Source organism: Gymnoscopelus braueri, assembly GCF_963280865.1.
Source record: "Gymnoscopelus braueri genome assembly, chromosome: 19".
Classification (NCBI taxonomy): domain Eukaryota; kingdom Metazoa; phylum Chordata; class Actinopteri; order Myctophiformes; family Myctophidae; genus Gymnoscopelus; species Gymnoscopelus braueri.
In genome coordinates, this window is record NC_137621.1 from 20,868,671 (window position 1) to 20,896,663 (window position 27,993).

The 27,993-nt window shown below is 40.9% G+C and overlaps 1 protein-coding gene across 3 annotated transcripts; it reads right to left on the reverse strand.

The window, feature by feature from the left end:
* Positions 1–184: 184 nt before the first annotated feature.
* Positions 185–27,952, reverse strand: bahd1 (bromo adjacent homology domain containing 1). 3 transcript variants are annotated; one of them, XM_080413603.1, is made up of 7 exons: positions 27,747–27,952; positions 9,720–11,492; positions 7,305–7,714; positions 6,477–6,636; positions 6,003–6,082; positions 4,795–4,886; positions 185–4,632 (listed from the first exon to the last, which is right to left on the reverse strand). In XM_080413603.1, exons 2-7 carry the CDS (start codon positions 11,356–11,358, stop codon positions 4,440–4,442), a joined length of 2,574 nt encoding a protein of 857 aa, XP_080269729.1. In that variant the 5' UTR covers positions 11,359–11,492; positions 27,747–27,952; the 3' UTR covers positions 185–4,439. The 3 variants fall into 3 exon arrangements, with proteins under 3 accessions (XP_080269729.1, XP_080269727.1, XP_080269728.1); XM_080413601.1 differs by having other exon boundaries at positions 27,743–27,952; XM_080413602.1 differs by lacking the exon at positions 27,747–27,952 and adding an exon at positions 20,572–20,712.
* Between the last annotated feature and the right edge of the window lie 41 nt (positions 27,953–27,993).

Sequence of the window (27,993 nt, forward strand, 5' to 3'; positions counted from 1 at the left end):
TGTGGTGCTGTCCACCTGGATGTCTGCACAGAGAACAGGATGGTCTCACTACTGGCCAGCTTAACCTACCACATTAGGAGTCCACTAGTATACATTTAGGGCGAAGTCTGTGTGTTTCTGGTAATATTCTTGGTGACTGACAATTTACTTAGTACTGTATGCCACCATGTGGGACAAACCTCTTACTGCAGTTGTAAATGTATTGATTTGGGGCTTAAAAATCACAACAAAAATCTGTTCAAACTCATATATTATTTATTACAATTAAATATTTTCTTATATTACAGAGGTCCATTTTAAACCATACAAATACTCTGTGCTATGAATAATATTTTCCAAGATTTTCCCCAAACTCCATGCTAGTTTATGTACTAATTTCACACCTGGAACCAATGGTAAAGTATCATTTTTGTACACCTGGGAATGAACAGAAATTGACGCTTCGATTCCCTTCTCACTCTTTTTGGTACAAACAATTCTTTGAAGTGATTCAAGATGAAACCAGCATCATTTCACAAAAAAAGAAGAAAAGAAGAAAAAAAGGCATTTGGAACATACAGTAAAACAGCAAATACTTGTCCTCTCAATGGAAAAGAAGCTTGGAATATAGGTATTTGGGAAGAGGCACGAGGGGCCATGTAAGACATAGTATCTATCACACATCTTAATTAAACATAATGAGTCCGTCAAACGATTCCTAAGGCAGATAGAAGTTGAGTGGTCAGGAACGCCTAAAGGGGTGTTTTAAACTGCAGGGCTAAATCAAACCAGTGCTAACTCCCCTGAACTAAACTGAAAGGTAGTGAACTAGACTCTCTGACTCTGCTATATTGTGCTGTGTGATTTACGCCCCTATCATAGTTCAAAGAATGAAAGTGTTATAGCGCAATGGTTCTCACACTTTTTCCATGTCACGGATAAATTGATATGTATTTGGCCGCGGACCCCCAACTGACACCCATAAGAGATTTGTGTAAAAAAAAAATCAAAATTATTCAAAATTCTCCAATACTTTCAAGATTTTTTACAAAATGTTCAAAAATAGCAGATGTACATCTGCTATTTTTGAATAGCCAACGTATAAAATATGGATTAAGAGGTTAAATTGATTGTGATGCAGTATTATATATATTTTTTTGCTGGGGACCCCACAATGAGAACCACTGTTATAGCATGTCAGAGTTTTGCTGGAAACTGATAATAACCTTTGGTTTCTTCAGAAGGCAGGCTTAGAGGACAGGGCTGGAGTCAGCTCAACATTTTATAACAATGACCAAATTGAAATAAAAGTATCCCATCTCCATCATTCTCCATATACAGTATATTGGATACATTGAAATTCAATTAGTGAAATTAAATATAAATATTGTCTTTTTTTATTATTCCAATGCATTACCACTTCCCTGATTCAACAGGATGTAAACTGAATCCGTGTCACCCGGGGAGGGAAGCAGAAAAAGTAGGCAGGTGCACTGCAAAATGTTAAGCTTTTGATAATTTAAAAGGTAGGGAAAGTGATATTTTTTGGTTAAAACAAAATGTATTTTGTTAAAAGGTTGAAGCACTATATTCTGATAGTAATCATTGCTATAGAGTGTTTGTTCAGTAATAGCCAATCAGGAGAAAGTACCCATTTTAAGCTTCATTTTATAGTATTCCAGTTCCAATTTTGCCTGCTCATTTCTTAGTGTCATCACTTCCAATTGTACTTGCTTAATCTATATCCTGATTGAGTTCTCTATCCTGATTGGATAAAATTGGAAATGAAACTGAAACTGAAACGAAAATGCATTTTCTGTTTTATAAAGAGCTGGAGAGACAAGGAGACTCCTTTTACTGAACAAACACTCTATAGCAATGAGTACTATCAGAATATAGAGCTATTTAACACTTATTTTAACCAAAGAAAATCACTTACCCTACCTTTAACTCGTGTACACACAGTAAAAATGTACACTCAGGATTCTACAGAGTATGTTGGTATTTCAAGTCTGATTCAAACATTTGATCAAAAGTCTGAAATGACTGTAGGAGTGCTGATTTAGGGTCACTTTTGCCTTTCAGATGATATGAATGAGATGTCAGAGGGAGCCTGGTGGTGGGTGGTCAGTGAACCAAGATCAGCAGTTACACAAATATAGGCTACGATCTATAATCAAGCTGTTTCTAAATGAAAGGCTGGGAATGTTCAATAAGGCAGTAATAGCAAGAGCATGGGGCGATGGAGGGATCGGTTTGGTTTAAATCAGTGTACAGTATAAAACTCACCAGTGTGCTAGAATGAAGAGGCGGTAAGTCTTTATCATACGAAAGAAAGCGAGGGAACAGAAAAGGGGGAATAAGAGGGAAATGGTACGAACGTCCCTTTCAAAATTCAAAAATTACCTATTTCCAACTGAATAAGACGGGGTCTAATAACACTGTGGCTTCCCTGTGGATCTCTGACGTCATGTTAACGAAGTCATGAAGATGACGTCATATTGAGCGGGTTGTGAATTCACAATATGTGTAAGATACTAAGGGATTTACTTCCTTGGCCTACTGGCAGCATGCACAAGAAATGTGGCGTTGATCAGTCCAGCGCTTTGTAAGATTAGCCGCCAAGAGACAAAGCCACACATATACCCGGGGCCACTTCTAGACACCCGTAGGTCTAGGTCCTATGTGCCACACTGTAAAAAAGGGTTAACGCGATTCACTTCCATTTCTATAGGAAATATGTCATTTTTGTGGATTGAAAGGGTCATGCAGTGAAGCATAATATGCCTTAAGCCAAGGGACATTTTGGTCCGACAGATTTGTGTCTCTGTTAGTTATCAGACCTAATTAATATTGTATCTAAAATCCTTCTGAAACACTTCCTTCCAAAGCAAGCGTTAGGTTTTTTGTTTTTCTCAAGAGACAGGACATAATTGGCTCCATTGTGCAAGACAAGCCCACTCAATCACAGAAAAAAATACAAGGATGGATTTCAAAGACTATTGCAAGCGACACACATCTTAGTTGCTTCATCTTAAGGACAGTGCAGCTAGGGAGAGGCAATAAGTTAGACCTCCTTTCTAATCAGGAATGAACTTTGTTCTTCTAAAACTCTATACACCTCTTCAGAATTATATATTGAAAATAAATAATATGTTCTCAATACAGAAATAAATAAATTTCTTTTAGAAACAGGAATGAATCATCACATATCTAAATGCTACAGTGAATACATTTCTGATCATCTCATCCATGAACAAATGAAAAATATGTGAGTAATTGATACCATCTGCCATGAAGAGAGACTCATCCTGATATATAAATGCAAAATATACAGTTGGCTGACACGGAGATCAAATCTTCTGGCCAACATCTAGCATATATAAAAACAAGATATTCCTAGCATTGGGGCAATAAAATGTGAGTATTACAAAATTACCTTCCTGTCTGACTTATTGGTTATTTTCACACCGTAAAATTAAATCACACAAGTCTGCTTGAATTGTGCTTTTTGCTGAAGTAGCAGCGTGCAAAAAAAATAATTAAATAAAGGTGTAATGTTATGAAAAATGATCTATTATATTTGATCTCTTTCAGAAGTTCAGTGTTGAAGCGTATTTAGGCACAACACAACTTAGGTTTGCTGTTGGCTCCTTTTGTACAACAAGGGTCAATAGATGGGTGTCTAAAACCAACCCTGCTGTTGAGGAAAGTTCTCTCCATTTTCTCAGACTACATCATTTTTGCTAACAGACTTTTGCTTATGCATGTTGACAAAACGGCAAGAAATGAAGACTCTACAGCACATCTTTTCTATGAAGCCTATATGTTTACATACCCTCACACGAGGCTTGTGTGAGTGCCGCATATGACAAATATGATTATGATGACCTTATCCACTAAGCAATATCAATTTCATCTCTTTACTTTCAACACTATCTCACGTTGTTACTCTTCCAAGTCCAACCACTGTAAGTAGGGGTACATCTCAAATATCTTTAGCCAGTGTATTTCATTGAGATAGTTTGTATATCTCCTGCCTTTTCACATCTATCAATTATCATATTCCTAAGACCTACGGCAGCATTTCTACAGCAGATTACAGTCTATGTTCTTCACAGACGCAACTCATACCAAGGCGACCATATATGACAGCGACCATTTACATTGCCATAATATTCTCCTTAGTATTGATTAGCCTATTTCTCATAGTTTCCTAATGTGTAGCATCTCGAGATAAATTAGACGTAATCCTCAGTGAAAAGAGCTCGTTTCTCAAGTCTTCTGGCTCAATGAGCCACAGGGGACTTGTATCTCTGTGACAGCGATTCAAGTGCGCCTCTCCTCTGGTGGTGGTTGGTAACACAGCTAGCAAATGTTATGGAACATGAAACTCAATAAACCATAATAGCATTATCTCATGTCCGATACTGGATGCGGTCATACTCTTTGTGGTGCTGCTACTGCAGATTCTTGAGGAGACGTCCGTAGCGGAAGTCGTAGACGTGTCGACAGACAAACACCAGCTCCGGGTCGACGTCGTCGGGCACACAGCGGTGGGCGGGGATGGCATGGCCGACAGTGGACGGCACCACAACGGAGGTGGCACTGTCAGGTACGCCCTCGCTGCGGCACTTCACCAAGGCACAAAATCTTCAATAAACATGAAAAAAAACACATTTTGTAAAAACAATCGTCTTTTACCTCCAATATATCCTACGCATCAATGTGATCGCCATTAGCACTTATTCATCCTTCTACAGTTCCTTTTACATGATCAATCATGTCCAGAAATTATAGTGATGTCATTCTTACCGACAGTACTGTGCCAATGTCAGGACATAGCACTTATCTTCTATACAGGCCACACTGTTTATATCCTGGTGACGAGATGCAAATATCTCATTCTAGGGACAAGAAGAAAGGAGTGGGGGTGAACATAAAATCATTAATTGTATTAATTCCCCAAAAAACTAACCAAATCCCTGATCACCTTATTATGAGCTCCTTCGCAAGACTATCGCCACGCCCTTTTGAAGTTTATTGGTCGATATTTTCTAAACTAAATAAGGTATTAACAAGTTTATGTAAGAAAGTTTGGTAGCAGTCGGACATACGGTTTAGGAGAAGATGTCAATGTGTTTTAAATATATATATATATATTAGTAGACAGACTTTAGCAGTTCTTGAGGCTAATTTGTAGAGTGAGGCTAGATGAATATCTGTAGTATCTAATCTTAGTAAGTTTCAAGTAAACTGCACTTACAGTGTAGCAGACCTTTAATTACAGCGCCCCATCAGGCCAATTACGGTCATATTGTGCAAGCAATGCACAACTTCCCATCATTGGTTCTACCATTTACCATCTCACAGAAATTAGCAAAACCACAGCAGCATTTCCTGCTGCTGTGCACAAACCAGCACAAAAACAATAGGGTTTCAGGCCTTCAGGCTTGACCCCCTAAACATACTCCACAAAAGACTACATCTGTATAATAACTCTGTGTACAAATACAATTAAGAACAAAAGGAAAACTTCCCCCTAGGGAGCAAAAGATCTATCACTGCGCACACGCTCCTTCTTGGTTGTGTTTACTGTTTATTAGAGTTGTGATGAACAGTCAGACTGCTTGTGGTTAATTGTTTTTAGAGACTGAACAGAGTTGTTTGTTCCTGAGGGAGATTACTGACAACAAGAAGCAAACACAACAGCGGCTGTTCCTAAAAGGAATACATTGTCGTATGTGTGTACACGCGCGCGTGTGTGTGTTTGTGCGTTTGCACACACTTGTTTGCCTGCTTTTGCATGGTACCGTATGTGTAATTACAAAATCAACCTCAAAATCGCAAACTATTTCAAAAGCACCAACAACTTCTCAAAACACAATAAAGAGTGTAGAAAATAAGGCATTGACAGAACATAGCTGAATGTGCTGTACATCATATGACATGGATGAAAAAGCTCTAAGGAATGTAGAAGAAACTCTTGGGAATAAGACGTGGCATAAATTTGCGCTATTCACCTCACAATGCATGCTGGGATTGCGCCCCCCCTGCGTGTGTTCTGGCCGGTAGTACCAGAACAAACTCATCATCATCTCTCCTGAAGAAAAAGACACACAAAGATGGAGGCACTAATTGAGATGTATGATGGTAGCATGTTTCAAGCAAGATTACAGCTATCATTCTCTAACTAGCTTTTATAGCTACACATATATAATGACGCATGACTGTGCCGGTGTTGAGCACCAGAAATTGCAGATCTTAAACTTGCAGATCGGCTATTTTCGGCTTTAGGATTATGGTTAAAAATGGCAAAGAATTGGCAAAATGGTATTAATAAAATCGAAATGTTGAGTATAGTAAGTAAGTAAGTATAGTAATACAAGAGTGTGTGTGTGTGTGTGTGTGTGTGTGTGTGTGTGTGTGTGTGTGTGTGTGTGTGTGTGTGTGTGTGTGTGTGTGTGTGTGTGTGCGTGTGCGTGTGCGTGTCCTACCTGACTCTGGGTCCTCCCAGAGGGCAGAGATCTTGGCCACAAAAGGCAGAGATTTCTTCCTGGATCCAGATTTCAGCAGAACCGTGTCTCTGACCTGGATCACCTCTCCATCCCTCTGGACCGCCTCAAAACACTTCCTCAGCACCAGAGTCTCTTCCCCCTGGGAACACACAAAGAACTCAACCCATTAAGACCTGAGACCCGCAAATGTCTTCTAAATCATTTTTCTGAAAAACGTACGTTACTATATCAGTGGTGCACAAACTGTCAATGTCAAGGACCCCCAAAATGATATGTATTTTGCCGCTGACCCCCATCTCAAAATATTTTGTTCCCAGGACCCCCAGAAGCCAAGATTTTAGTTACAGATTTTCGCTTTAAAAAAATATATATATTAAAAAATGTGCACACATTTTCACGATTTTTCTAAAATAGCAGATCTACAAGCTCATAGCGTGGCACAAAGTGACACGCTGTGAGCTTGTATATCTATTTTTCAATAGCCAGCACTAAAATCTAAAATGACACAGATGCTTTCCCGGTTTTAATGGGTTAAGCAAGCACACCAAAGTTAGCAGAACTACAAGCTCACAAAATGTTGGTTGCGCGACAAGGCACGCAACTAAGCATAAATCGGGCATTAGTAAGAGAATTACACTGCTGTAAAGTCTTTGACTTGTAATGCATGACTGTGGTTTCGAGGAAACGTTGACGATTCAATTATGTTGGGATGAAAACCACTGACAATGACATCGATGTGGCTGTCACAATTCATTACAAATGTTCTTTTTCAGGTTGTCTTGTTCATGGACGATTTTGTCCACATACCACAGTGAAAACCTCCTTCTGAAAGGGCAGGCCCACCGCCCGCCAGCCATTGGTGTCTTTCTGCCGGTGGCTCTTCAGCTGTTTGATGGCGGCTCGTCCTCCGACGCTGGCAGAGCCTGGCTTCTGTTTCTTATCCCTGTGGGGCGGGCAGACTGCCGGGCCGATGCCGTCGTTGCCATGAGCGCCAGACCTCGACCCGCTGGGCGCCTTGGCACTCTGTGGACACTCCCTTGCCACCTGTGGCGGCGGCTGTGGTTGGCTGGGGTCGGAGAGCGGTGTCTGAATGTGGGGCACCGATTGGCCGGCTGGAGGCACAGTGGGCACGGGGCAGCCTGTGAGAGTTCGGGGGGTTGGAGAGATGGGGATGAAGGAGGGGCTATGATGGTCGTTCAGGGCTGATGAGTAATCGTCTGATGAGAGAACAGAAAGGGAGGGTTAGAGACACACACACACACACACACACACACACACACACACACACACACACACACACACACACACACACACACACACACACACACACACACACACACACACACACACACACACACACACACACACACACACACACACACACACACACACACACACACACACACACACACACACACACACTCCTAAGGAGTGACCTATGGAATTAGCCTTCTGACCATTGTGGAAAACCACTCTAACGAGGTTACATAATAGAGACATGAATGACAAACCATTCTTAATTAGTTCTGCCAAGGCAAAAAAGAAAAAAGAGGAGGCAATTAAAGCCAATTAGAGCTTCTGTCAGAACACACACAATATTCACACCAAGGCTGCAAAATATCAATTTTGCTTCTGTCCCATGTGACACCCACGCACGCACGCACACACGCACGCACACACACACGCACGCACACACACACACACTCTCACACACACACAGTCCCACACACACAGTCCCACACACATGCACACACGAGGGAGAGAGATGTGATCATGTGTAATTAGTGCTGTTGAATGAGGTCATGAACAGGCGGACACATGCATACTTGAGTGTGTACTTTGGTGAAATGACCACAGGCCTGTTGAAAACCTGCTCCAAACCCTTGAGCAAATAGTTTTCGGTGCTCACGTGATCACTTCACCCTGTCTTTAAGCTGAACAGACCTAGCTCGTCTGCTTCTGTGGTTCTCATTCAAACAGAGAGACAAAGGGCAGACACTTTGTGACATTCCAAAATGGGGGACTCAAAATGTCAAACATAACTGCAATTCTCAGCCCATTGAGACTCCTCTTGGTACAAAGATTAACAAGGTGATTTCTAACTCAATAGCCTTATCATTGCCATGCATTTTAAAAGGGCTGTATTAGGAATTCATATTCCTCCACATAACCAGCCTTTCCAAAACTCATCTTCTGCAAACGCACACAATACGATTGTTACTATTTGGAACCAAACAATCAATATAAGCTAATATATTATGGGGTTTGTAAATGTGGCAGCGCGACACTTAAGACACTTTTCTGCAACAAAAAGCTTGTACTTTAATGTCATGTGTTTCTTTCTATTGTACACTGAATCATAGCCCCAGAATGGCTGATATTCCATACACAGTACAGCTATAGAACACTCAATGCAATTTCATGGGGGGGGGGGGGGGGGGGCATTCTAATTTGTCATGCTCTATGTGTACTCACCAAATAATGAATTGCTGTGACCCTGTGACTGGAGGTCAGTTCTTGTCATATAGTATCAAATCCATGTGAATGTTATGGAAGAAAACAGGCTATATTTTGTCAAATATCTCCACTATTCCACAAGATTCACACAGGCCATATCCTCTGTAAATGATGGGATGGCATTCACAGCAGCACTAAATGCATGAAAACTTTTTTGAATGAGCGCATACGTAATCACAAACTGCCAGGTGCGATTTCAATTACCCCACACCATCTGCAACGCACCTGGCAATTTGTGATTATGTGTGCACTCATTGAAGAAGGTGTTCATATTATTAGTACTGCTGTGAATGTTTAATGTTATGAAATTGTGTGTTCTATGGCTGTATATACGTAGAAAGCAGGTACAGTAAGGTAAGGTAAAACTTACTGTCTGCCAAAGGAGCAATTGGTTGTGCAGCGGTTTCACAGTAAAACCAGTATACAGTCACCCAAAATCACACAAGGTAATTAGATGCAACATAAGAAAAGAAAAAAAGTAATACATGCAATGTATTGAATGAATTCTAGGGCTAACTGGACCACTGGAGAACTTGATTCATACTGGATACTAGACCCCTACTCTCAGAGTGCCCCAGTATCACACTCACTCAATAAAGCGATTCTGATTTTGATATTGTATGGATGATGACAAAATGTAAAAAATACACAAAGGCCTACATTTCAATGTAACGGCAACATCAAGTCAAATCTCTTTCCGCTTACCTCGATTGATGGCGTGGTTACATTTGCTACAGCCTGTGGCACTGTAGGAGCACCCTCCTCTGGTGATGGTGGGTATTACACTGGTGTATGCAGAGTAGCCACTGATCCTGCATGGCTCTCCATAGCACGTTCCCATTGAGGTGCAGCAGTACACTGGATGTGGGATCCCCGAGGGTTGGGGACCAGTGCTGGGCAGTAGCTTGGGTCTTTTGTTGCCCTGTGGGCATGAAGTCATAGGAGGAATGGAGGAGGCTGACGTGTCAGGGTGGCTGAAATGGACGTAGTAACCGGGGAAGCAGGTGTATGTGTGGGGGCTGATGGATATTGCCGCTGGGTGGGGTATGGAGTGGGGGGACTGAAGATGATGGTGGTGGTGATGGTGGTGGTGGTGGAAGACCTTGGAAAGTGAACCTTTGTCGGGTTCCTCAAAGTTCTTCTCACCCAGGAACAGGGCCAGTCTGTGACAGTACTCAACACACCGCTCCTGTGTACAGCAATAGCAGGGGGAAACCTCAGTCTCAACTTGCTCCTCTTTGATGGCCTTTGCAGGCAGCCCCATCATAGACCTACTGTGGAGTCCAGGTTTGTGGCACTCCTGATCTGTAGTGCTCCCCTTCCACTGGCCTCCTGGATCCAGAGACTCTGTTTTACACAAACTACAGCATCTCTGGATGCTTGATCCCACCTGGGAATGGGCTAGGTCCTGCGCAGCCTGTTCTCCGCGCTTTAGTTGCTGTGCATGCTTGGGATGTTGAATTTTTTTGGTCTGCGTGGTTGCTTCGCACCCAGCCTTAAAGCTTGTCTGGTTTTGTGCCGTAGTTGTTGCTGCCTCACTCCCTGACTTGCAGTCGGACTTGCGTTGCCGCTTGTGTAAAGACGTAGAGCTGGTGAGCTTGAGCAGCGTTGCAGCGGTGAGACCTGCCTGTCGTCTGGGTGTCGGTGTAAGTAACGCCAGCCAGTCAATGCTCTCAGGCTCCACTTTTGACCTCTTCTTTTTCTTTTTAGGTGTCTCACTTATGTCTGGTTTCTCTCCCTTTGGAACTTTTTCAGTTTTAGCTCCCTTACGTTCACGTATGCCAACAGCTGCAGCTTTAGTGAGAGCCTCACTGGGATGCTGCTGTTTCTTCATGCGAGTCAGAGAGTCGCCTCTAAAAAGAAGCAAGCTGTTGAAAGCCTCTGCGTTAAGAGATGCCATTCTACGCCTTCGAGGCTCAGGGAAGGGCTGGGGCAACGGGAGTAAGGCTTCGCATTCATCAATTTTTGGTTCCGGTATTCGTTGATTGGCTGTGGACGTTTTCCTTTGTCCAGACTTGGTCCTTCTATGAATAGAGATAGAGCGTTTCCTCCGTTTGATGTTCTCTCTCTTTCGCTTCCCACCTCCTGATGCGTCCATTTCATTACCCAGCACCTTCTTCTCCTCCAGACGAGTGAGCAGGACGCAGCAGTCCAGGGTGTCTTCATCACCTACTATGGGTGTCTTCTTTCTATGTGACTTTGTCTTCTCCTTCTTTTTCTTATCTCTTAAGCGATTCCTTCTTTTTTCCCCCAATTTCAGTCGGCCTCCTGCACCTCCACTGCCTCCTTTGTCCTTCCGAGGCCTCCCTCGTTTTGTGGGGCGGTTCTGCTGAGCTCTGACCATGGTCTCAACATGGAGAAGCAGATAAACCACCTCTTCCTTCCAAAGGTTCCCAGGGTGTGCTGTGGTGTGAGTCGGCTAAGAGAGGCCCTTCAAATAGGCATCATCATGGGTCGTCGACTGGGCCCACGCACCCCCTGGAGAGAGACAGTATGTATTTAGTAGTGCTACTTATTCATGTGTCTTTATCTCCTCTGCTTAAAGGACCACGCCAGCATCAATACATCATTGCCTATTCACAGCTTTGGCTATAAATCATACATCCTAAATAGTCCATTTTGGATTCATTTTCGGTGCCCATTAGGTGCGTGACCTGCTATTCAGAAGGCGTGCCCCATTCAGAACGGTTCATCCCATTGACTTAACACTTCCTCAGCAATACACCCAACAAGTGTGAAGTCAAATAGATTAGCAGAGTTCTCGATATATGCAAAGGGCAGACATGCTGTATATAGACCGACAGACATACAGTACATTGAGTACATACAGATATATTTTGCATTTGTTTCTCCAAAGCTATTAAAATGTTATCAAACTCACCTGAATAATTGAGTAAATGTTGGTTAAACATTATTGCACGGTTAAGAAGTCATGGACATTTGAATTTACTCCGCAAAGCACTATTTTCTCCAGGGGCTATTTTCGGCTAGACTTTTCAAATTAACTCATTCAGTGCCAAAAATATTTCTGGCTATATCACCCCTGTGCCAAGGCCAAAAATACATTGTAAAAAAAAAGTGCTTAGGAGCCGAGATACAGCCTTTTTCAGTAAAAAGTTAAACAAGAAGTGAATGGAGCAGCAAATCTTCAAATCATCATATCTTGGGTTCTGAACCTTTTTTTTCAAAAAAAAAAAAAAAAAAAAAAAAGTTGAGTTTTTTTTTTTTTTTTTTTTCATGACGTCTCAGACGTCATTGGCACTCTGGGCTTATGAAAAACGTGACGTCTGCGACGTCATTGGCACTCAATGAGTTAAACTGCACTTAATAATTAATTAAAATACACTCTTGAATTGTTTTATCATTAATTATTATTACGCATTATATTTAAATTATGCAATTACATTTTCACCCCAATGTAGTCATTAAGCCAATTACATTTCAACAATAAATGCATAGTAATACATGCTGTTTTATAAGACCTGAACAATCTAGGAGAAGTTCATTCGATTTTTGCATTGGGTGAAATGGCAACAAACTTTGTATTAAAAAATAAATATGACTTGAGGAGCACATGAAGCCACATGGACTTGACCACTATAAAATTTGGGACTTGACTCTTGAATTATCTAAATTTGGGACTTAACTTGGGAACTTCAATGTTAAGACTTGGGATTTACTTTGGATATATGCACATAGCATTTGTTTTGTTCATAGAAAGCAGAGCTGAAGTTCAAAAGGCATATCACACAATGCGCATTTCATTACCACAACAACCCGGCCATAGGAATTTATTTCTATGGTCAGCTCAGAAAAATAGCGGCCCATGTTGTTGGCACTGTTTAAGCCTTTTTAAACCTATGGAAGCACTCCAGACAGCTTTCTGTGCACTTCCCATAGGGTTTGAACGCTGTGAATGTTTGTACAGTACTCCCTTAGACCAGTAGTTCCCCTTGGAGTGTTCCAGGGGGTCCCCAGCAACATGAGGAAGGAACAGTTTATTTTCACTATCATTTCAACAGCTAGAAGTTAGCTCAATGAGAGAATGTATAAGAGTAACTATTCAGATCATAGGTTTCACTCTCTCCACTGTTATCTCCCGCCTACAGTTGTGGAATTCTGTTCTAAACCTAACGTGTCTTTTCATCGGTCTAATCTCCCTGATACGAGATCTTTTTAAATGGAGGTCTGTGGCCTAATGTGTATAAATTGTGGGGTCCTTAAAATGTTTGAGACCCCCCTGTTGAACAGTACACCACTCCTCCTTTTAACCTGTCTATGTGTTGCACACAAGCCTATATACAGGGTTTACAGTACAAACCAAAGTACGAATAACTTTTTGTGGATACATTTGTGCTAATAAGATGGGTGATTACATATGGCTCTCTCCAGGTCTATTTCTGGTATCTATTATTGTTAATAAATGGCTCATACTAGGACACCAACATTGTGATATATGAACCAATTATTCTGTAACTGATCTATATTTGTTAGTTTGGATTTGAACTGCAGCCAGATGATGAATTTGCACTGTCTTTACACTTTTCTACCAATGGGGGAAAATGTTCACTCGTTCTGAGACCGCGTTTGAACAGATTAATGACTTACGCAAACCATTACCAGCCTCACATTGCACACTGCCCTGATAACCACACGAGTAGAACACAGAAAATACAACACATACAGAATACAGAAGAGTTCTTTAGATTTTGTTTTCATTGCCTGGTGTGATGATAGAAACTTTTAATAAGGGGAGGGAGAAGGGAGAACTTTGTTAGTCCCATGGGGGAAATTCACTTTCAACTTCACACAGGTGTTGGGTGCTGAGGTTGTTAATAATAATAATACTTTGGTCCACACTCTTTAGCTGTACTTAAATTGTCACTGTATATTTGCATATACAGATAAATGTTTTTGATATTTTCCTATTATAGCTTACGATGTGTGAATCCTCTCGTTTATAAATATAAAAAGTACCTCTCACAACCTCTTATGGAAAATAAAATGTGTCATATTGGTAAATTCTGTATGGGTCACACAGCAGAAAGTCTGCTATTGATTAATGATTAATTAATCGTTAACGAGTTTGGATTAGCGATTATGATTTTTGTTTTCAATTAGCATCCCTACACCACCCCAAATTTAATTTCACTCATAATAACCACAGCATAAATCTGATCTGCAATAAGTGATAGGCTAATGATTTGACCAAACAGCTGGTAATTGCCAATAGAAACTGTTTAATCCTAAACTTAAATAATCTACAAGGAAAAAGGGCAGTCACATCTTTCAAATCATAATGTGGGATGAAATTAATGAAGCATTCCTTCTCAGGTGAAAAAGAAATAGGAAGAAATGTAAACAAGCAAACATTCATTGCACAGAAATACACAGTGTTCTAACAAAGTGGTTAATAAAATCCTTATTTCGGTACATTTTTGGCAGAGGCTTTTGTCCAACAGTAGCCTCTTCACTTCACAGTAGTTCATATGAACAGAATTTTTATGAATTTTATGAAGTGTATAATATACACTTGCACACATCACTCCTAGTCCTTGCTCTCGTTATTTGCACGCTTGCCAATATCTGATATCTGCATTATCTAATATGTACATTGTACAATACCTGTAGCATAACTCATCTGGTACATATATTTGGTCTGTACAATAAATAATTTAGGACTCGTCTCATCACATATATAGCCTATAGTTCCAATATACGTAATAACTCAACTACATTGTAAATGAGGGTCTGCCCCTCAATTGTACCTCCGAGATTCAAATAAAAGTTATGATGATGATAATAGACTATTATCAATGTGATCACTATTATTGCCCCTACTCCTCCTATTTCACCTGGTTTGACCTAGTAGTAAAATGGTAAATGGTGCATTTATATAGCGCTGTTATCCAAAGCGCTTTACATAGATTATGCATTACATTCACACACACATTCATACACCGATGGCGGAGGAAAACATGCAAGGCACCAACCTGCTCATCGGGAGCAATTAGGGGTTCAGCATCTTGCTCAAGGACACTTCGACACTAACTCTGAAGGAGCCCGGGATCGAACTGGGAACCTCACGGTTCCGGCCACTCTACCCCTGAGCCACTGCCGCCCAGTAGCAGTTGTACTCATTGTTATTATATATTAGTTAAAAATATTTGTTGATATCGTACTATTATATTTTAGACTTTTGCCTCTCCCGTGATGTAGGTTATATGTTTTTTTCTTTCTTCCTCCTTTTTCTACTGTGTGAGAGCAATGCACAGACAAGTCAAATTCCTCTGTGAACATACATGCCAATAAACAGACAGATTCTCTGGCCAATAAACTGATTCTGAAAAGCTCATTGGGAACCTACTGCACGCAGTAGAAGGCACTTTCAGAAGTTCTGTAATTCCAATGGGTGAGGAAGTGTAATATGAGGCAGTCATTGTATTAGAACACTTGACTCCCTGTGTGAAAAACACTTTCAGTGGGTGTGTGTGTGTGTGTGTGTGTGTGTGTGTGTGTGTGTGTGTGTGTGTGTGTGTGTGTGTGTGTGTGTGTGTGTGTGTGTGTGTGTGTGTGTGTGTGTGTGTGTGTGTGTGTGTGTGTGTGTTATAGCTACTGACAATTCAACCACTAGTGAGTGACTTAGAGGCAATCATATTCTATGTGTGCATTTTAAAGACATGGAACCGCCTTCCTATTAGAGTCTGCTGTCAAAAACAATTATGCTGCTTCAATCTAAAAAAAAAAGTTTCAAGATGGGGCTATTAGATGAAGTGTCACTTCAGCCAGGTGTTGGACAAGCTTCCTTGTCTCGTTGGATTGATAACAACGTTAACTTGCTGTCTCACAGTTAAATTAACACGGAGGATATTTCTGTGTACAGCAGAATAATAAAACTAAAAGCTTAAAATGTCTCTGCCTGTCCTGAGTATTAATATTCTTTCATACATTTTGGTCTTTTGGGAGTCTAATACTACCACTTAATAATAAATGTTATTATGACATTGTTTCTTCCATCATTCAAAGAAAGAACCAAGCGTAGTAGTGAGTAGAAACGAGAGTAATGATGAGTTATGACTAAAAACGCTTGCGGATGACTGACTCTGCTAGAACCATTTTTGCACAGCATAAAAATATTGATTCATCTTATAAAACACAAGCAAAATCGGACCTCCATGAATACACCTGCTCGCCAACTATGCAAAGAAAAACACCCACACACTGAAGAGTATGCTTGTTACCATGCCATGGCTAAGTACAGTCACAAACACTAGATGTTTTTCAATAAAACGATTAGGCTATATTGCAAGTAAGAGACAGTGTGAGAGATTATCTGCAAAGCATTTTGTATTGTATCCTACATGTACAACAACCAACAAGAGTCAAGAGTGTATAGGACATACTAATCTAGCAAAAACTCTTAAAGATGCTTTTAAAGGAATGTGAATATGGCTTTTGATTATACTCTACCTTTACCATCACCTGATAAGCAGTGCTCCTTGACTTTCCTGTACTACATGTATTTTCTCTTTTCAAACTGACTCAAGCACAGTTACTGGAAGCTAGCTTGATGCTGAGCGGACAGAACTTTTCAGCTGGACAGTTTCAAACGTCTCATAACTTGCTTGGCCCATTTTGCCAACCGACTCTGTGAACCGTGAAATGCAATCCATGAGAGAGCAGTTAAAATTTCAGATAACAAGAGAACAGAAGGAGACTCACATTGTACCCCTGTCTGTGTATATCAAATCAAGTTGCTTCATTTGGATATGACATAACCAGCATAAAGGAAAAAGACAGCAGCTAATTGGAGAGCAGAAACATGTTTCCTCAAGAGAAAGCAAGGCAATTTGCAATATTGTTAGTGGAGTGCATCAATAACAATATTGTGACTGATGATATATTATTGGCAAAGAGAAACTGTTGTTCAAAGTAATGCTGTACAGAACATGGACATGATGCAGACTTGATTGAAACAATTTACATACAGCAGTGTTTACTATAGAGCTGGGCAATATATTGATACCATCATGATATGATAGTATCGTATGGGATTTTTGATATCACAATATTCTGATATGGCATAAGTACAGTCCTGTCCTGGTTTTTAAGACTAACTTCTTATTTATACTTTCACAAATGTTTAAAAAATATCTCACAAGCTCACAGAGCTTGTAGATCTAATATTTTTTTTGGGGGGGGGGGGGGGGAAGATATTGCCACAATATTGAAATCAAGGTATTTGGTGTAAAATATCGTGATATTTGATTTTATCCATATCGCCCAGCACTAATTACAAGCCCATTGCACACACTCACACACACACACACAAATCATTTTAAGTCCTCTCAGGAGTGGTGAGTTATATTAGCATTACATTACCAATAGGCTGTCAACTACAGTAAGAAAAAGAACATCAACTTAAACTTTTAAGTAAGTTTGAGTTTAGTCTCAAAGACTATTTTCAAAACTAGTCTTAAGACTAGTTTCAAGATTCAAGAGGTATTAGTCACATGCTCATACAAGTATGTGCAGTGAAATGTTGGTGTGGCACACTGTCCAACGTATAAGACAAAACAATAGCCTTGCGGGGGTCCCCAGTAAAATGTGTTAATATGGCACGAACCGCTGGCGTAGCGGTCCGGTCACCTAGGCTCCAAACTAAAGTAGCCTGACAGTTCGCTGCGAGTTCGAGTCCCAATCCCGACAGCCTTTGCTGCATGTCCCCCCCCTTTCTGTCAACTTACTATCCATCCTATAAAAGGCATAAAAAAGCCCCAAAAAAAATCTTTAAAAATAAATATATATATATAATAATAATAATACAGCATCACAATCATTTTAACCACTTTATCCATATTTTATAAGTTGGTTATTAAAAAATATAGTTAGCAATGGCTAAAGAAGAAGGATTACACATACTGTACATCTAAAGAAAACGTGGATTTATTTTCATTTACAAACTGTCCACATTGATTGACTGGGATTATACATCATGTTATGACCAGGGGCGCTGCCAGCAGCAGTAACCAGCGGGCTACGTTTAGGTAAGAAAGTAAGAAACACAAGTGTGATTTAGCGTGCTAGACAAACTCTTAATCATAACTAGCAATTGGCAAACAACTTTGGCATTCGGGCATTTCGAAGCCTCGGGTTTTGTACGTGTCCGGCTCCGGTATGTCACGGTTCTAAACGGGTCAGGTCTGACAGCTCTCGGCACTGTTCGGGTCTTGACCTCAGAATTCTAATAATAGCTTGTGTCCATTCGATTCCGGGTACATTTTCCACGGGTCCATTTGGGTACGGACGGGTCCGTCACATTGGACCCGTGAAGACCTCTAGCGGGGCCTATTTGGGGCCTCTGTGCGTCGTCTCGCATGCGCACTGCAGTAGAGTCACCTCCGTGCGCAACCCTGTGCGCAAGCTCGTGAGTCGAGCCCATTGGTCGAAACAGTTTTCACTCGTTCATGTGTCTGGCCCCAGCTGTAATGAGCTGCAGTACCTATAATCGGCCACCACGTCCATTGCACTTCACTTCTCCCTCTCGGTTCTGGGGGCTTGGGCCTAAGCCACTGGTTCTCAACATGCTGGTCGGGTCCACTAGTGGGCCATGAGGATAATGCAAGTGGACCCCAAAATAATTGGCTATTTTTTCTTTAAACCCTAAAAAGTGAGTTTTCGTTGTGATGCTGATAAATAGGAACTTAAAGTATACTATGTTAGTTCCATTGATCCACTCCGGAACATTGACTGATCATTAAAATAAACATGCTCTGGGGTGCCGCTGGCCTAGCCGTTAAGGCGCATACCACATGTAGCTCTAATGCCTGACAGAGTGTCGCAGGTTCGATTCCCGAGCCCGGCGGCCTTTGCTGCGTGTCACTCCCTGTCTCTCACTCCTTGTTTCCTGTCACTCTTTCTACTGTGTATCATCAATAAAGGCAGAAAAGCCTAAAAAATAAATAAACATGCAAGCCAATAATTTGATGACCGGCGGAGTCTCCGGTGGCACTGAGTCTCCTACTGACCAATGACCCGGGCACAAAATTATTGGCTTAAGACTGTGTCAAAAACTGAAAAAATCTCCAAGCATTCTAGGCTTCATGGGGTGTGTAATCGACAGAAAATAAGTAATTTTTTGGGTGAACTACTCCTTTAAGTGGTAAGATGGGTGGCCCACGCTATTGAGATTTTCAAGTGGACCCTGATTCAGAAAAGGTTGAGAACCACTGGCCTATAAGCCTAAACAAAATACAGTAAAATCAATTGTTCATTTATCCAGTTGTAACTCTGAGGGGCTAAACTGGTCATCATTTTGTTATAGGGACTCCCTGGAACCCATTCAAGGACCCCTGGGGGTCCCAGGACGGTGGACCCCACTTTGAGAACCACTCATTAGGATTACATTTGTACACTCTCAGAGTAAAATTAACGCTCAAGCTTGTACAGTGCTATATAATAAAGTAATACAAGGGTACTAAGCAGTAATAAGTGATAAAGCTCAGGGGTCTGTCTAGGGGCAGGGGCAAAAAGTTGACTTTTTTTTAAACTATGCCAGTGAAAACAACTTGCAAATGTATAGTTATTCAAGAGAGTGGGCAAATACTTGGTTGGAAGCCTTCTCCAAGCAAAATTATACTATTTTAGGCTACTTACAGTAAAAAATAAAACCTTAAAAAGTTTCAATTAAGGACAAGGATAATGGATGTCATCATGTCACAAAGCACCAGCATAAGTCTATTGTAAAATCATTTCTAAGACGATTTTGTGGCGCACATTATCCAATTTAGAAGCAATTGATGGCCATTCTTTTGGCATTCAATAGCAGCTCGTTGAGTACTTAATTGAGTTTAATCTGTAGGCTATTAGAAGTCAGATGGGGCTCGGTTGCGGATGTGGCAACATATGGCAGTCAGAGGCTATACACACTTTCAGAACAGTTTTATTGGCTAAAAACGGATTCAAACCAAGGGCATAGTGTAAGCTATTCTTCATTCTAGTTGTCACGAGAAAAGGGCAAAACGGAGAAACCCTTGGGAATCTGCTCTTGCGCTGTGTGCAGCTTAGATAGGGCGTATCACGAAGTCCGCTTTCCTTGGGCAAATCATCAGTTCAATACCACCACCACCACCACCACCACCAATTATAAACAGATCCGCATCCGCTAACTAATAGTACACGATCAACATAGATGCACTTCAGTGAACACCGACGAGTATTGTACAGTGATTACATGACAAAATAAACACCTCCGATCAGAACCTCCTGCATCTCAGAGAGAGTTGGCCATCGTGGTGGACAGACAGGGTTATTTGACAGCATGCGGTGTATAGCGCGGCTGTAGTCCATGATATCATAAGTAAAAAAGCTCACCGGGACGATGATCTACAGCGACGAGGAAGCCTCAACATGCTTGATCGAACCATACAGTCAATAATAATATTATTACGAGCTCCACGGGCTAGTTGTTAAAATGTAGGCTACTGTATATACCCCCCGATCCTCTAATCTGCAATGGTGACTGGAATCACAGCCGTTGGGTTTGAAGATTCATTACCTTGTTGTGTCCCGTTCTCGGTTTAGAAGAAGACAACAATTCCGTCCCGATCCTGATTGCCAATCTACTGTGTACGTTCGGACTGTATGTCGAACTGAGAGACGATCCGCGGATCCTAAACAGCCTCCTACCACACAGACATGGCAAAACGGTGAAACGGTGACCTACTTCCGAAGTGGCAGCATGCTGGAGATAATATTCATGCGCTGCATTCGCGATATTGCCGTTGCACCGGGACATCAAGAGAAGAGCAGCGGCGCACAGACGAGATAATATTACAGCCCATTGGAAATGATCAAACTTCGCCGATCTAACATGACTCCATAAAGGTCAGGAGGAGTTGTATGGACAATACAAGCCACCAATCACCATAGCATATATACAGTGATCCTCTGGTGCACTTTGAAGAAACTTAATTTTTCCCCCGAAATATATCACAGCTGAAATAGGACAAGTAGGCTAGCCTACTCGGATCTGCTTCTCACCAATGCAATAATGTATAATAATAATAATAATAATAATAATAATAATAATAATGTAGGCCTACTGTATTAATACTCAACTTTAATGGATAAAACAATTGCATATATACCATTTGATGCATGGAGGGCTCTCAGCTGTCAACTTATTGGATGGTATGACATCAGTCTAAAAAAATAACATTAATAGTCAAAACAAACTAATCAATCCAAACAATATAGGACCATGCTGTCATTTCAAAACAGTTTGACAGCCATGTTGTAAAGTTGCCATCTAGTCAAAATCAAGCTTAATTGGGATGGATGCTAATTGGCCTCATCAATATCAACTTTACAGTGTGTAATTAACAGCTGTAAACGGGCTGAGTGTGTAACTTAATGAGGCGTGAGTGCTGTGGAGGCAGGGAGGGCAAACTGCTGAGATATGACCTACACTGCACTACACAGCAATATATACGCCACAATACACTGCAAAACTTTGAACTCAGACAATGCAATACACTACACCAGCCAAGCACACTCTTAAAAATGTCTTCCTTAAAACCAGCATGAAAGACCCGCTTGAAGTTAAGTTTCACCTTGAAATAACCTTCATGATCTTCAAGTGGGTTTATGAACTGTCTACACACAGTCAAATCCTCAGTGTTGTTAACACACAGGGTTTCACAGTCTACCACTGTTGACTGACAGGATGCCCAGGGACACAGTAGCGATGTCACCTTTTGCTCTCCCTCTGACAGTCCTAAAGTCATACTTAAACAAATCAACCCAGTGAAACATATAATTTTTTTCTGCATGCAAGACTATTTTCTATTATTAGTCTGCAATCAACAAAGACTTGGGTGGTGGTGGTGGTGGTGGTGGTGTGTGAGGTCAGGTGGGGGGAATTGAATGGCTGTGGTATTTCAACCGGATGTTAAAAGAGAGAGTGAACAAAATTGCAATGGATAAATTAAAAGGAAAGGTGACAAAATAAAATAAACAGATCTCGCCCTCTCTCCTTAACCCATTGAGACCTGAGGCCGATTCTAAAAATGTCTTCTAAATCCTAACAGTTTTTTTTGACAAACAGGTGTATCAGTGGTGCTCAAAACCTTTTCATGTCAAGGACCCCCAAAATTATATGCATTTGGCCGCGGACCCTCCATCTCAAAAGATTTTGTTCCAGGGACCCCCAAAATGTTTGCTTTAAAAAAAAATATATATATATATATATATAGCAAAGATTTGCACACATTTTCACAACTTTTAAAAAATAGCAGATCTACAAGCTCATAGCGCGGCACGAGGTGACACGCTATGAGCTTGTATATCTGCTATTGTTTTTTTTTATCGTGACACACACTCATATACTGCATCTAGCTAAATCCTAAAATAACACAGATGCTTTCTCAGTTTTAATGGGTTAATGAGTACAGGGTAATATACCCTTCAAATGCAAATCACTACGACATCCAAAAAAAGAAAAAACGCATGCATGGGTACCGAGGCTACTACGACATAAACTGTGCATTCTTCCCAATTCAGATATTTTACGACAGCCTGCATTTTGACAGTGCAGACCTCAAACTTGTCCTTTACCGATACTTTACTACTAACATGCACAAGTCGACTGAATTGGCATTAATTTTTCAGGTCTTCTTTAAATAGATTGCCGTATTTTAAACCCTGAGAAGACAGAATGGTAGCGTGCTAACGTAAGTACAAAAAACACTGAGTGCAGCCAGCATTACCCACTCTGTCTGCACTTTTCCTGAGATAGATTAACCAAATGAAACCAGGTGAATAAGGCATCATATATCTTTCTTACAACTTACTTTATAGTAAATCCACTTTAATCACAAAGTAGAGGAGATGTACCGTAGTATGTAGATGAAGGGAAGCCGGAATAAACAGAGATTTCTATTTTTTTTAATACAATGGGCTTATGACCCAATCTTTAAAAAAAAGAAGTCATCTTTAAATGGTTAATAGTAATTCTGGTGCATTTATCGCTCTATTTAATTTCTATTCTTTATTTCCCTTTCAAACATTCCTATGCCTTATGAAAAGCTCTTTGAATTGCCTTTGTGGATGAAATGGTGCTATACAAAGAGACAAACATGCATTCATTTTTCAAACCAAAACATGAGCCCAAGACTGCATACCAGAGTAAGTGTTGGTCGTGAATATGGACAAATCAGTGTTGGCAGCACGCTGAAAAAGATAGAAAAACGTTTTCTATCCTGAAGTTGAGAATGTAGCCTACATGTAAAGATGACCGTTCAGAACCTCAGATCAGATAGGAAACAGGACAGGAAGTGCAATTAGGTGCTCTGGCTGCACCTCTTCAAACAGAGAGGGCAGAAATGCTGGGGATCACAGATGGAGAGAAAGACACACAGAGAGAGAGAGAGAGAGCGAGAGAGAGGGGGGGGGGGGGGGGGCAGAGGGAGATGATTGAATGGAAAGACAGAGTGAGAGAACAGTAGAAGAAGGAAAGTGGAGAAGGAATCTAACACCTTACAGTACATCTCACAGAGTAGAGAAAAAGTCAAGCTTCGCCGAAAATCAGGATGCAAGAGGCAATTTTTCAGTCCTCTCGTTTCTTTGCCTGACAGTCGCTCTGAAATACAGATGTTTGACACAGCCTTTCACAGAGAGAGATGGTAAGAATGAGAGAGAGAGAGAGAGAGAGAGACGGAGATGGGAAGGAGAAAGAAACATTAAGAGAGCGAGACAGAGGCAGTGGGCGGGAAGATTCAGAGTGACAAATAGAGATAGCACGGGGAGAGAGAGAGAGAGAGAGAGAGAGAGAGAGAGAGAGAGAGATATAGAGAGAGAGACAGAGAGAGATTGTCATCATCATGTGGAACAATGACCCTCTAACGGAGGAGGCCTGTCGCTGTATTTCCAACACGACTGAAGAAGGCTGGAGGAGGAGGAGGAGGAGGAGGAGGAGGAGGTGCCTTCCTGCCTGCCCTTCTGCCAGCACCTCAGTCAGACTTTCAGCATCTGCCAGAGTGAAGGACGGTCGGTGCCATGTGCTGTTCAGCAGAGGAGAGTCTGATGTTTGGCTGTCACACTGAGGCCTTCTATTCTGCCGTGTGTCACTTTATAAACGGGACTTAGCCCCACCACCGACCGACAACACACTCTCACAACACACACACACACACCACATTTTCTCTCTCTCACACACATGCATACACAGACCCCCTTTCTCTCTCACTCTCTGTAACACGCACACACACACACACACACAGACACACACACGCACGCACACACGCACACACACGCACGCACACACGCTGACACACACACATCAGTGTGTGATAACTGAATGAGGCTCTAACCTTCACAGCTGTGGGTCTGTGGACAGCTGACGCTGTTCTCTGGGTCTCTGTTCTCTCTCTGTCTCTTTACTCACTTCCCACCATGTCTACCTCCTCTTCTGCTATGCTTCCACAAAACAGACCTGTAATTTTCACAGCTGTGTCTTTGGCATTGTGCCATGGCGGGAGAGAGAGAAAGAGAGAGAGTAAGAGAGAGAGAGAGAGAGAGAGAGAGAGAGAGAGAGAGAGAGAGAGAGGGGGGGGGGGGCGAGAGAGAGAGAGAGAGAGAGAGTGAGAGTGAGGAAGGGGGCTGGGTAATGGATTTTAGAAGACTGCACTAACAGAACCCTGCTAATCCTGAGCCCATTGGGATTCACTGGTCACACCAACTAGTGAAATATTCAGACAAGTGAAACAGATTGAAATACCAGCCCAAGCCAGGCGCATTCAGCATGAAATATACATGTAGACACACAATGCAAAAAGTCCTATAATTCGCCATGAGCACAGGCATCACAGAGAAAATTCAGTTATCCATAATTACTAGTATACTACAGTACATGTTTGCACTGCATATTTTTGTTTGTTAATTCCAGCAACTTTGTATACCTGATATTCTACTGTTCGCAAAAGGCTGTATGAAGTATCCTTTAGTTAAATACTGTTATCTCAATTGTTACAATTATAAGCTGGCAAACATATAGGAAAAGAGAATTAATCAACACATTACAAATACATTATTGGAATTGGATAGTTGGTATTCCAACAGTCACTTCGATGTAGGCAATGGTTCTCAGTGGTCGATCAAATAAAGCACCTAGGATTCCTCTCAAAAGTGTTTTGGGGACAAAGAAAGGTTGGCTGTGTTAAATGGATGTCTTGCTATGTTACAGTATATTAGTCTGATGATACTGTTGATTGGTGTTCTGTGCCATATTTTCCAGGGAAAATTACCCACTTTGAATAAGTTCTAAATAAGTTAAAATGAGAAATAATGAGTAAATAATAAGCATTGTATAATATAATAAGCAATACTAACTTCTAAAAGTCTCTGGTGCTGCTATGGCCTTCTTCTGGAACGTGTTTGCCAAGACTAAAATGCCCATGGTGTCTGTCTATTGCCTGTTTGACTGAAAATGGGTTCATGGTTAGGATGGTATTGAGTCCACTTTGTGGTTTTATTAATCACGCTTGAATGTTCATCCTGTGTGGTGAATGTTTCATCTATGCTTTGCCATAATTATTTGACATTTTAAAAACTTGACATTTTTAAACTTGAACTTGGGTGAACATTTTCAGGGCAATTAATGAGGTAAGCAGGACAGATATACAAAAATACTACAGAAAGATACAAAGCTATAAATGTATATTCCATTGTATAATATTAAATTGCATTCTATTTGATTCTATTCCAATGATTTATATTATCAGCCTCTTTTGTCCAAACTTTAACATGCGCAGCCATCCAACCACATGTTGCCTAATGGATGGGTAGCCTACCCCACCCCCAACCCATCTTTATAAAGACCATGGAAAGGGTTAAAGCAGTGAAGGATAAGACAGCTGAGATATTCCTACAGCTCTATTAGTCTCATACTTTAGACACGACAGGGTACTTCTACAGATATAATGGGATTATGTCGTGGATTTATGTCTAGCTTTATGCTGGTGGTGTGCCTCTATTCAAGATGCCGCTATGCTCCATGACATCAACCTCATAGGCGTATCATGTTGTGCTGCTGAGAAGAGTGAATAGCAGAGACATAATGTAGCCAATAGCCATAGACCCTTTTCACAGCAGACTTGTTGACATGCCATGGAAGGGTAAACACAGACAGCTGAGACCAATGCCATTATCTGGTGTGTCTCACATTTAGGCGTTTCTGTATGTCATTGCAATCATGAAGTTAACTGAGCAGGAGATGTCCATGTTATTACAGTGATGCCAAAATGACCCCCCCCCCGGGCACAATTTGTTTTAATAACTTCAACTACATGATACAAAAAATTCTGTGAAAAAGGTCAATCTCCAAAAACTATAGTAAGCAGCCTAGATCTACTGCATGGCATTTTGCTATTGTGACTGCATTGTTTAATGGTTTGAGGCTGTTTATTCAAAGAACATACATTATTCAACCGAAGGCAGCATTTGGCCAAGGGGAATTTTATGTACTGCAATAGGCTACAGTACCCACTACCCCTAGATTTAATCTAGCAAGCCTACATTCAAATACAAGAATTAGGAGATGATTTCCAAAATTCCATAGTCATCTTAAAACCAGTGTTAACTTTCAGTCTATCATGCCATTAACCATCTTGTGACGCAACAATCCAGTGGTGGAAAAAGTACTCAAATTTACTCAAAGTAAAAGTATCAATACACTGCAATGTAGAAACACTCTGTTACAAGTAAAAGTCCGGAATTCAAAATGTACTTGAGTAATAAGTACAACAGTACTGGTATAAAAATGTACTTAAAGTACCAAAACTAAAAATACTCATTATGCAGAATGTATAAAATGTATACAAATCTTTTGAAAATAGCAGATCTACAGATACAGAAAATAGATACAGATCCATCTATTTTCAAATGGCCGAAATGTAGGGCTTAAGTGGTCATTGTATGTTTTCTAATATTCATCAAAATCTACAAAGTAACTAGTAACTAAAGTTTTCAAATAATTGTAGTGGATTATTTGCCTCTGAGATGTAGTGGAGTAGAAGTAAAAGTACTGAAAATTGGAAATACTCCAGTAAAGTAAAAAATACCTCAAAATTGTACTTTAGTACAGTACTTGAGTAAATGTACTTACATTACACCACTGCAACAATAGTTAGTTACTTAGTGTAACTGCTTTTTTCTGTGACCATATCAGACTGGAATAAGTATAGTAGCCATTAAGCCATGCATATACTCACACTATTAAAGGCGAACAAACAACAAAGACGACTCTTCCACCTGCACAAGTTTATGCTGAAGTTTAAAACTGCTTCAGATGGTGATACACTGTATGATATGACTGATCTTTTATTCCAGCTGGCTGGAGCTAGTCAGTTGACGCTCTTTACTGTTTGTTAAATTGAGTTGATGTCTGTCTCTCTCCCAGTGACCATGAACTGTGTGTAGACCTGACAACTAACCCAGACAGACGGGTACAATTAACGACAAATGACTTTTACACAGCGTAGGGGAGATAGAGAGAGAGAGAGGGGGGGCAGAGAGAGACAGAGACAGAGAGATATAGACAGAGAGAGACAGACAGAGACAGAGAGACAGAGAGAGAGAGAGAGAGAGAGAGAGAGAGAGAGAGAGAGAGAGAGAGATGGGTCAGGTGTATGGTTCTTCTCGCAAGTAAAGGAAAACAGTGGGCGACTCACTCACTCCAGTTGAGTTGCGTTGATCTGCCCCGCGATCCACTAGAACGAACGAAGCAGCCTTTCTCGAAACTGCGCGATAATTATTATTCCCAGCGTAAAAAATGCCAGCCGTTTTGCAGTAGAAACTACATTTGTGTTGTCATTGTCAACAGAAATAAAACTCGGGTGTAAATCGCCTTCATTCGCGCTTTTAGAAACTGCGACTTCACTTCAGCGTGTTTTTACATAACAGCATCATCCGCTTTTATGTT

Coding starts and splice junctions, on each gene's coding strand:
- bahd1 (XM_080413603.1), bottom strand. CDS start 11,358: ATGGTCAGAGCTCAGCAGAACCGCCCCACAAAACGAGGGAGGCCTCGG. Junction 6,083..6,476: donor CTGGGAGGACCCAGAGTCAG/GTAGGACACGCA, acceptor CTTTTTCTTCAG/GAGAGATGATGATGAGTTTG. Junction 4,887..6,002: donor ATCCCAGCATGCATTGTGAG/GTGAATAGCGCA, acceptor TCTTGTCCCTAG/AATGAGATATTTGCATCTCG.